Here is an 11,915-nt window from a genome sequence, read left to right on the forward strand (position 1 = left end):
GATTCGAGTCTCGTCTTCTTCCGACTTTCACCAATATCGGCGGCTAGATGATTCTGTCATCAGCCCCGGAGTTAAAGAAAGGAGATGGATTAGTCAAAGGTACAAAGCGCCTCGTCTTCTTCCGTTGCTTTATGCAAATTCAATATCCTAATATTCTACGCATCTTTGTCTTCTTCTTCTGGTCATTTGCTGAATCAAAAGGAGAATTCTCAATTCCAGGAAGCTTCGCGAACACATAGCATGAATGTGTCTCCATAGGAATACTAGTAAAGGAACGATATAGTGATTTAGGCTAGTTTTGCACGGAATTAGGAAGAGAGTGATAGGAGGGTATCAAATCAAGGAGGCATATTGTTATTGATTGCTTGATTTTGTTGTTGATTGCTTGATTTATTGAGCAGTAAAGATGATGAAGATGAAAAGTTTGAGATTGGATCGTCGAAGGAAAATGGAATAGAAGAAAAGAACTAACGGCAGTTTAACAATGGATTTGAGGGTAAATAAAAACTAATACAGGTGACAAAAGCTGATTGGATACTGGACAAAACGGACCTAATTAACTTGACCTAAATTTACTCCTGAGTTATAACTTGACCTAAATTTACTCCTGAGTTATAGCATATTTTTTTGGCTTGAGCTTAGTTATATTTTACATATATACACATATATTTTTACATTTGGAAAACTTTATATAATAATGGAAACCATATTTTTAATAATTATTTATATTGCATATATTTATATATATCAAATTTATAATATATTATCTTTAAATATTTATTTATAATATAAATATCAATAAATAGCTATTAATTAATTATAATAAGATCTTGTTAATATCATTACTTATTTTATAATATACGAAGGATTTTATCATCTAGTTGGGATTTTGTTTTATTATTCAACTCAATTTTCTAATTTTATGATATTTTAGGGAGGTAGAAGATTTCTAAAAAGTAGAAACTACTCCTCCAATTTTTAACATATGACCTAATTAACTAATTTGAATATATTACAGATGTTAATTAAATTAGTTAATATGATGTGTTTTTTCTGAAAACATCTTAAGCATTTTTTCTAATTCGCTTCTTTCCTCCCATTCTTACTTAATTATTATTGAGAAAATATCAATAGTATTAATCTGAGAAAAGATTATAAATACGTAAAATAAGTTTTATATACAACACAAACATCAATTTTCTAATTTAACTTTATACCAAGGATACGAGAAGTATATTAAAATTACCAAGCCCCTTTGCCTCCTGGACCAGCAAGGCATCGCTCCCATTCCCAACGTGGGATCCCCTCGCTCTAGCTCGTTGCAACTCTCGTTCTCTCGGCTTCTCACTTCGATTTTTCAGTTTCTGAACTTTTGCTTCCGTCGTCGCTCCGTGCATCTGCATCACTGCCGTCTGTTACTCTCAGTCCCTCTCTCTCTCTCTCTCCGCTCGCTTTTTTATCCCGTGGACGCTCCGCCATTGGCATCGTAGCCCGAGCTCTCAGGTTTTCTTACCTCCCTTTTGCACTCGATTGAACTCTATCTTCGATTCTATGCGATTTTCGGAGAATTTTTGGGTGATTTATGATGAATTTATCGTATTCTTCGTTATAATCCTGATCGAATAATTGGATTATGGGTCTGATTCATGAAAAAAGGACAATGGAATACAAGAAGCAATTCCCTGTTTTTTGGATGTCCGTTTTGTTATGGCTCCTTATGAAAGGATGGTTTTTGAGGTACCCTTTTCTTCCTTTTCATTCTATTACTTCTTATCACACGTGATGAACTTTTTATGTTCTGAATTTTGCAACTTTGACTATGAGAGTAGAGAAGCAACCTAATGAATTCTTTCATCCACCCAGCTATTCTATGACGTTGCCCCCTTTACTGCGGAAAATTTCCGTGCGTTATGTTCAGGTAATTCTCTGATTTCGTTAAAATTCCAGAGCCAAGCCTTCCTATACTGCGATTAGGGTTTATGGTTTATGATATGGCTTCCCACTTTCTCATGTAATCTTTTCTCTTTGTCCAGGAGAAAAAGGAGTGAGTGCTAAAACTGGAAGGCCTCTGGGGTACAAACGGAGTTTCTTTCATCCTTATAAGGAAGGTGACTCCTACGTAAAGGTACGTAGTGATATAGTTTTAAGCTTATGGTTGTCAATCTTATAATACTAAATAGGGAATGTGGCATTAAGACTGTGTACTGATGGCTACCTTTTTGTTTGTAGGGAGGTCTATTTTCCTACAAAACAGGTATATTTTCAATCAAAGCATTGACTTTAGGAACACTAGTCTACTTTCTGACGCTTGTAATTTAATCAGTTTCTCTCAATGTTTTTTGTGTATAGCACGGTATTTGAAGAATGAACCGCAGTAATCATTGCTTGTGAATGATGTGCCTTGTTATATATTTTATATGAGATATTGACATACTGATTTTAAGTAAATTTGTATCCTCTCTGTTCAAAACATTTTGTGTTGCTAAACAGTAGGATTGAGTTAGGCCTATTAGTTGAGGATTTTAACCCAACCATTTTTTCCCCCAATTAAAAATGCTGCCACCTAAGATGTATTTCCAAATGAGTGGTTGAATATCGTATCTGTTTGGGAATCTTAATATATATTTAAATCTTCAATTTATATAAAATTTTGTTTTAGTTTTTTTAATAAGTCTTAAATGATATTGTGAGGCTTTCCATAATTATGATGTTAATCACAATTATAAGTTTCATCTGTGCTGATGCTCATTTTGCTATAATTTTCCAAGATTACTAATCATTTCTTTTCCTACTTATTTGTAATGTCTATTCTTTCACCTTTTTATTTGCAATGCCTATTCTTTCACCTGTGTCTCATTTTTAATCTTTTTTTGCAGGTGAAAGTGGAGAAAGCATATATACCCCACGTTTCCCGCGTGAGAAAGATCCACTTCTTAGAAGTTCTTAAAATGCTCTTGCCTGTTTATCTTAATGAACATAGTTTTTACATTGCGTGATTTTTTTCAGTTGACTTAAATAATAATCTCAAACACGACAAGGAAGGGCTTTTATCTATGTCCAGAAGAGACCAAGAAGCTTCTAATTCTTGTTTTGTGATCACATTGGAAGCTGATCCTAGTCTTGACAGGTTCATTTGTATGGTTTAACTCTTGTTTTGTTTTCTTCTTTCCTTCTCATGACTGGTCGTGGTGTGTATATAAACTGCCCAATGTGCAAACCTTGGATTTGTAGAAATTAATACTACCTCTAGTCCTTAATATAAGAGTTTATTTAACTTTTATTTTAGTCCTAATTATAAAATCTCAATCCATTTTGTCTATCATATTTATCTATTTTTTTCTAAAGTAGTCTTTGTAATAATGGTAGTTCTAGCCAATATATTTGATTAGTAAGGATATTTAAGGAAAGATAATACTTATTTATTACAAATAACTAACTTAATTAATTTCTTAATATACTCAAATTAGTCAACTAACTCTTATATTAAGGACTGGAGGTAGTAATATACTAATCGTGTTGTTTGGAATTTTCTGCAGCTCTCATGTGGTCTTTGGGAAGCTTGTGGGAGGATTAGATACTCTACGAGCAATTAGAGATCATGATTTCTTTCCGCCGGTTAAAATAATCGATAGTGGTGTTTTATATAATCGTAAGCTTTATTTTGACCATTTTAGTTCTATGGAAAACCATAATTTCATGTGAGATCATTCAAAAACTTGTTGCAGCCAGAAATATTCCTCGTGACGTGATTATGAGGCCTTATCGGTCTTCTGATGCGGTGTCTTTTGATACTATGTCTTCTGAGGGGGAGCAGGTAACACTGAATACTTCTCTAGTTTGTCATTAATTATATCAAGGTTGACATCTTGAATTAAAGGGGTGTTTGGCAACCCTCAAAAGTGCTTCTCAGAAGCACTTTTCTGCAAAACGAGGCAAATTCCTTCACATATTTACTTCGTAAACCATAAAAGCACTTCTGAAACCATGGTTTGATTTACATCCAAACACCCCCTAAACATAACTGAAGAACTTGGTATGTGTTTTCCAGGAGGATGAAGATAGTGCGGGTGAAGAAGGGCCATCTTCCTCCAGCCCAGATTCACAACCATGCTTCCCCTAGGAAAGGGTCACAGTCTATCTCTCCAAACTAGACGTTCACAAAGCTGAAACATATGCCAAGTTCACACTACAAAGATATTAGAGAATTCCCTCAAGTCAGCTGAAATATTAGAATAAATTAAGATGAATGGATACCCTCGTGACAAATTCTCTTTTAAATACATACTACCCTGGTCCTTAATATAAAAGTTAGTTTAATTTTTAATTTGATCCTAGATATAAGACCTCAATCCACTTTATTTCCTGTATCTATCTTTTTTTTTTAAAGTAGTCCTTATAATAGTTAAAGGCTCTATCAAATAGTTGTTCTAGCTAATATACATGATTAGCAAAGGCATTCTAGAAAAGATAACACCTAATTATTACTATTATCTAATTTAATAAACTTTCTTAATATTCTGAGATTAGTCAACTAGCTTTTATACTAAAGATTAGAGGTAATGGGACTTAGGGTACAATTGCTACGTTGCCTCCCCCTATTTTCTTGCTTACATTAATACGTTACCACCATTTGTACATGGATTATATTGACGCTGAGTTGATACTAGGACAATTGATTGTATTGAAATGAATTCCTTTTGGGCATCGCATGAGGGAGTCAAAGGAAAAGTTATAACAATTTATTTTTCACTTTTTAAATGAGTTAATATTTAATTACAAAATATTCCCTCCAATCCTAAATGATTCTTAATTATTCCAAAAAGTGGTCTCTTCTTAACCAAGATATTGAAAATGGTGCAAGCCTGCGTAATCATATACTTATCTGAATTATTTCACAATGTGATTCAAGGTTTTTTTTTTCCAAGATAGGTTTTTTTTTTTCCTTTTTAAGATGATTTTTGAATTTTAAGAATAAATATTAAATGATGATGAGAAATAAACAGACAACAAAAGTTCTCAAAAATTTGTCCCCACGACTCACTTTTAAAAAGTTCAAAACGTTTTTTGTCTATTTGTTTCAGTTAATAGAGTTTCTACATTATTGTGATTCATTTCAGGGGAGAGCACCAGTTGAACTAGACAGGTAAAACTAAATACATTTATTGCGTGCAAAAATATTAATATCATTAACTGATTCAATATGAATCGTCATAGGCTTATTTGATTGTAAGGTTTGAAATTCAATTGATTGTTTAAGACTTTTAGGAAAATTGTTTGGTTCATTGCAACAAATAATTAATAATAATGAGTTCTTATTTTATAAATATAGTGATTTTTTTAATTAGTCTTGGTACCCTCTTCGATTCTTTCCCCTTGCAGGGCAAGTGAAGAAGAGCCTTCCGCAAAGGCAATGCTTCACAAAGCCTTTTCCCCCAAACCAGAGTACTACTTACAGTCCTAATTATAAAATGTTGTTTGTAGTTTACAAGTCTTATAATTAAGACCGAAGGTAGTATTATCGATCACTTCTCTTTCAATCTGGTGATGTCTTTCTGGTTCCATCATTTCGATCTAGATGTTATTTTGGTTCCACCAGTTACAGGAACCGTATGATTTTAGATAGTTGTTTGTTATAATAAGAAATGAAGGGATTATATTACGATTTTTTTATTGGTGTTTGATCTTCAGCAAATAACTCTACTATTTAATTATTTAATGGGCCACGCTATTCTCCCTAGTGGGCATATGCTCATAAAGAAAGAGTTGCCTGTGTGTTCACCAAAAAACACAAGGAAAAAAAAAACAACAACAACAACAAAGAGTTGCATGTGTAGGTATAACTCGCGAATTTCAACTTTGGCACATTTTTCTATATATTATTCCAATGGCTACAGCTTTAAGCCAAGTTTTCTACCAAAAAAAAAAATCAACACAATTATACGAGCCAATATATCTGTTGGACTTTGACTCGGGGTTCGGTTTTGATGCGCCGAACTATTTGATTGTAAAATTGGAAAATGCATCAATTAAATAAAATAATTAAGCAAGATTATATTTTGATTGATTGAGTCAATTAATTGGAATGATCATCCGGTTAAATATAATATAAATTGAATAAATAATTTAATTTATATGATCCCGATAATCTATATATATTAAATGAATAAATATATATATGTTTATAACATCTATGGATTAAATCAGAATATAATCCAAGATAAACCAACATGAGAACGATTAAATCATAATCTTATTGATTGAGGTAAAAAGATATTGCAAACATATCCAAACTAATAGATATTGGGGAAAATCGGTTAAAAGTCCCTCGTTGACAAATTAATTGAGGAATGGGATATGTAATAAATGTAAAGGTGTGAGCCTCTTAGATGTTAGTAAACGTGATAGAAAAAAAGACCATATTGCCCTACATATGAGGGATCCTCATCTGCATATCACAGCTCCTGATTGTATATGGTGAATATCTAGTTGCATATAATATATTATTGCATATTACCAATCCTAATTGCATATAATTTATTTAAACTTGCATATTACTAATTCTAATTACATATTGTGAATACCTAGATATATATATATATATATATGATCTTTTATTATATATCATGGATCCTAATTACATATAAGTGATCCAAAGTAGCATATTTGTGATTCTAATTGCATATTGTGGATGCTTAATTGCATAAGGGACCTTACTGTATATCGCGAATTTTAATTGCATGTTATTGATCCAAATTTACATGTTGTTGAGTCTAATTACATATATGTTAGTATTTACATAAACAAATTTCTTTGCACAATACTAACAAACAAATTCTTATTTACAAATTAACATTATGGAAGTAGGATTCATCATATGTAATTAGCATTAGAATATAAGAATTTGCCTATGTAAATAGTAATATATATGTAATTAGAATCAATGATATCCATATTTGTATCATTGACATATAATTAGGATCTGTGATATTCAAGTAGGTCTCATATGCAACTAGATATCCGCAATATAAAATTAGAATCATCAATATGTAACTTTGGATTACTTATATGAAATTAGGATCCATAATTCGAAGTAAGATACCATGTGCAATTAGAATCAGTGCCATGCAAGTTTGTATCAATGATATACAATTAAAATCCATAATATGCAATAAGATCTTATATGTCATATGCAATTAGTATCTATCAGGACAATATAGTCTTTTTCCTATCACACTTACTAATATTTGCAAGATTCAAAACTTAACATTTATTACAGGTCTTATTCTCTAATTAATTTATTAAAGGGGGAATTTTAGCCAATTTTTCCTAGATATTCTGGATACTTGCCTTCTGAGGAGGGTATCCCTGGCCCAAGACTATAATTAGGGAACTCATTTTGAATTCATCTCCGTTGAGTTTTTCAACTATCTTTCTAATTTCTTTTTTCTCTCATATTTTTCTTGTGAGGTGTTTTACTCATCCCCTATTTGAAATTGGTAGGTTTTGTACTTTTATCTCTATATTATTAGGTATTTAAATTCCAACCATATTAATTACTAGTAAATTATTAAATCTAATAATCATTAAAACGTGAGCATTCTAATTGTTGTGTGAAGTTTTTTTTTTCAAATAAAAACTAAAAATGTTCTAATATTAACTTCTTGAGGGTTTTTTTTTTAAAAATATCTTTAGAATTAAAATTTAAAATTTAGGATAAGAAGATGGGAAGTTGGGACGGATCATACGAGAAAAGATTTAAAAATAAATGGAAAAAAAGAGTTAACATAATGAAGGAGAGAAATAAGACATATTCTGAAAAAGATTAAATGAATATTTTTTGAGAGCATAAAAATTAAATTTTCATCGTAGCTCTCGCTCACCAATTTTCTTTTGACCCCTTTTGTGCTCGATTGAACTCTATCTTAGCTAGATTCTAAGGGTGTTCACGGGACGAGACAGGATGGGATCGGAACAGGCCTATCCCTGTCCTGTCCCAATGAACAAGGACGGGACAAGACTTTTATCCTCTATCCCGTCCTATCCTGGTTCTATCTAGGTCCCAATGGGACCGAGACGTCTTGTCCCTCTGCTTTTTTCCCTTTTGATTTTTGGCCTTCTAAATTTCTTCTTGTTTCTTTTTTTTTTTGGGCCTATCAGATTACTTTGAGCTGAAAACTACAATTATTTTAAAATTTGGGCCTTCGAAGATGGACAACACTTTTACAAAAACAAATTTGCCACTTTCAGATAATCAATTCTAGAATAATAATGCGCCTCTAGACAAAACTATCAGCTTTGAAAATAAAAAACCAAAAGTGTAAGCATCTGTTCTTCCAGACAAATCCACTACACATTAATTTCTTTATTTAAAATCAAACCAAATCAAAGACGGAAGGAAGATACCAGGTGGAACGCAAATGGGGACAGTTCAGAACGAAGGCAAGAAGTTCACAGGCACGACGATGGGCTCATGGGGAGTTCAGAGATGGATTGTGGGGAGAGACAGGGCCAGAATTTCATGGCGACGCAATCAGAGTCAGACAGTAGAGCGAAGCCACAAGAAGGATTATGAGCAGACGCGACAGCGGGGGGAGAGAGACTGGCGAATATGAGTATCGTGGGAGAAATTTAGGAGGGCTTTCATGGAAAAGTAGAAACTTACCTTACCGAGTGAGTATTGGTGACGGCAAGCACCGGGGAATATGAAGAAACTTACCTTACCGAGTGGGATGACTGGATCTAGAATGGGGAGTGTGGTAGACGGCGATTTACAGAGAGAGATGCAAATGGCAAGGCAGAACTGGAGTTGATCGTCAACATTGAGTAAAAGGAGCCACCGGTCGATATTGTCATGCTCAGATGCTAGGGAGAAGAGGAGAACTGGAGAGTAGAAAGCAAGAAGTAGAGACCACGATTGATCGAACAATGACGAGCTATGGAGGCTGGAGGTTGCGAGAGGCCGAGAGGGAGATGGACTCAGTAAGACAGGAATGGCTGAATGGTATTAGAAAAGGGCATATCTGTTTTTCTTTGATATTTTCTATATTTGCAAATTTTTTTTAAAAAAATTATACACCCCAGGAAAGGACCGGGACGTGACAACCCCATTCCCATCCTGCGTCCTGTACCATATTTTGTCCCATTCCGAAATTGTCCCGTTTTAGAAATTTTTTTGTCCCATCCCGTCCCATCCCAAAGTGATCAGGATCGGGAACGAACCTATCGGGATGAGACAATTTAAATACCCTTACTAGATTCTAACTTTACAAGTGATTCTCGGCGAATTCTTTTCCCCTTCCTTTATCATTGAGGGCATCCCCTCGTCGACCATAAAATATAGAATATTACTATTAATCTGCTGCAAGACTCATGTCATTTTCTTAATTATTTCTGTCTAAAATTTTGCAATTAGTGATATTATCGTTTATAAAATAGATTTTTTTCCCTTCTTAGTTTGATTGATGATGAATGTTCCGTATTCTTCCCGATAAATCCTGACCCAATAATTGGATTTTGTTTCTGATTCATAAAATTAGACAATGGCAGAGAAAAAGTAATTCCCTGTTTTCATGGATGTCCGTATACGTGCGCCCCCTTATCAAAGGATGGTTTTCGAGGTACCCACTTCGTCGTTTCAGTACTGCTGAATTACAATGATCATACATGATGAAGTGTTTTTTTTCCTTTGAATCTGACAATTTTCACTATAGTACGGTTTGGTGTGAAGGATTGAAAATGAGGGATATAGATTGGGATTAGAATTAAGAAAATATTATTTGACATGAAAGATTGCTTATTATATAGGATTAGACATCCCCAATATCACTTTCATAGACTTGCCTAATCCCATGTAACAAGCAATCACTCATGCCAAAGATTTTTTTTGATAATTTTTTTCAATTGCAATCTAGTCTTTATCCCTCATTTTCAATGCTTCGTACTAGATGGTACTTTTGAGAGTGGAAATAGTAGAGCCTAATGAATTCTTTTGTCCTCCCAGCTATTATATGACGTTGCCCCTTTCACCGCAGAAAATTTCCGCGCGCTATGTCCAGGTAACAATATTCTTACTAATTGAACAAGCCTTTAAAGGTGTTAACTTATTTTGATTTTTGATATTGTGTTAAGACATGGCTTCCCAACTTCTCATTGAATCTTCTCTTTGTCCAGGAGAAAAGGGAGTCAGTCCAAAAACGAAAAGGCCTCTGGGTTACAAACACTGTTTCTTCCTTACTGTTAACGAAGGTGACTCCTATGTGAAGGTATGAACTGATCATACATACTAAGTTGTCTATCTTATAGTTATAGATTAGCTTTTTATACATAATTTTAAGGAATAGGAGAACAGTATATGAGATTTTGTCATGACTTGATAAATAGGCTTTTTAATGTCCAAAACTGTTTTCTTTGCAATGTCGCACCAAAACTATGTACTGATAGACCAACGTTTTGTTTTGTAGGGAGGTTCTTTTTGCAACAAAACTGGCAATGCATTGACCTTAGGAACAATTGTCTACTTTCTAAAGCTTGTAATTTGATGTTTGGAAATCCTAACGTATATGTAAATCTTCAGTTTATATGATGTTACCTTTATACAAAATCTTAATTGACTGGTCCTCTCAACACTATATATTATTGATTAAGTAGTGTGAGGTTCATCATAATTATAAAGTTAATTGCAATGGTAAGTTTTATCTGGTTTGATGCTTCCATTTTGTGGTAATTTTTCAAACCTACTAATGATTTATTGTACTTCTTGTTTGCAGTGTCTATTCTTACATCTATGTGTCTCACTTTTAATTAATCAGAAAGCATATATGCTCCACATTTTCCAGTTGTGAATTCTGGATTCTCAAAATGTTTTTGTCTATTTATTTCAATTAATATAGTTTTTACATTTTTGTGACTTATTTCATATGAATCAAATAAGCTCAAACATGACAAAGAAGGGCTTCTATCCATGTCCAGAAGAGACCAAGAAGCTTCTTGTTCTCATTTTGTGCTCACACTGAAAGCTGATCAAAGCCTTGCCAGGTTGATTTTATAATGGTTGAGTCTTGTTTTGTTTTCTTCTTCCCTTCTCATGACCAATGTGCAAACATTGGATTTGTAGAAATTAATAACATATGTTAATCATGTTATTTGGAATCTTTTGTAGTTCTCACGTGATTTTTGGGAAGATTGTGGAAGGACTGGGTAAATTACGAGAAATTAGAGATTATAATTTCTTTATGCTGTTTAGAATCATCAACTGTGGTGTGTCATATAATGGTGAGTTTATGGCAAAAAAGAAGATGTTAGAGTTTTATTCTGATCATTTTAGTTGTATTGAAAGTGATAATAATATCGTCTGAGATCATCCATTTCTTTTTTTGCAGCTAGAGATATTCTCACTGATGTGATTATAAAGCCTTGTCCGCCTTATGCCGTCTCTTGTGAGGGGGAGCAGGTAAAACTGAATCCATATCTAGTTTTTTTTTATTTTTTATTTTTAATGGTTGACATTAGATATCTTTGGTACGAGGGAAACAGAAGGAAGGAAAAAGAAGAAAATTTTTTAATGAACTTAATTTAAAAAATTAAAAAGATGGGGTTGAAAACTTTAAATTATTTTTACTTACTCTTTTATCTTACATATTCTTTTTATCAATATTTTATAACCCTACTTTTTCTTTTTTAGATAGAGCTTGTTAAAATTTTTTCTCCCTTCCCTTTCCCTCCAATTCTCTCATACCAAACATGGGGTTAGAGTTAAATAGAAGTGAGTAATAATCTAGTATATGTACCCTAGCAGAATGAAGATAGGGCAAGGGAGGAAGGGCCATCTTCCTCCAAACCAAAGGGTCACAAAATCCATCATCTAACTAGACGTTCACATTGATGAAATTTGTACCAAGTCCACACTTCATAGATAT

General features: G+C 33.2%; 2 protein-coding genes across 2 annotated transcripts; both read left to right on the forward strand.

Moving 5' to 3' along the window:
• The first annotated feature begins 484 nt into the window (after positions 1 to 484).
• Positions 485 to 4,120, forward strand: LOC114756096 (peptidyl-prolyl cis-trans isomerase-like). The gene is made up of 10 exons (XM_028945015.1): positions 485 to 496; positions 1,657 to 1,737; positions 1,864 to 1,918; positions 2,034 to 2,125; positions 2,230 to 2,254; positions 2,877 to 2,915; positions 3,007 to 3,127; positions 3,537 to 3,643; positions 3,726 to 3,814; positions 4,049 to 4,120. Exons 1-10 carry the CDS (start codon positions 485 to 487, stop codon positions 4,118 to 4,120), a joined length of 693 nt encoding a protein of 230 aa, XP_028800848.1.
• A 4,805-nt stretch (positions 4,121 to 8,925) lies between these two features.
• LOC114756097 (peptidyl-prolyl cis-trans isomerase CYP95-like) lies at positions 8,926 to 11,449 on the forward strand (the record flags this gene model as incomplete). Its single annotated transcript, XM_028945017.1, has 5 exons — positions 8,926 to 9,001; positions 10,129 to 10,262; positions 10,931 to 11,034; positions 11,159 to 11,271; positions 11,379 to 11,449. Coding segments are annotated over exons 1-5 (498 nt in total), but the record flags the coding sequence as incomplete, so codon positions are not given.
• Between the last annotated feature and the right edge of the window lie 466 nt (positions 11,450 to 11,915).

Source organism: Neltuma alba, unplaced genomic scaffold, assembly GCF_004799145.2.
Source record: "Neltuma alba isolate B1F8T4 unplaced genomic scaffold, ASM479914v2 tig00010371_pilon, whole genome shotgun sequence".
NCBI lineage: Eukaryota > Viridiplantae > Streptophyta > Magnoliopsida > Fabales > Fabaceae > Neltuma > Neltuma alba.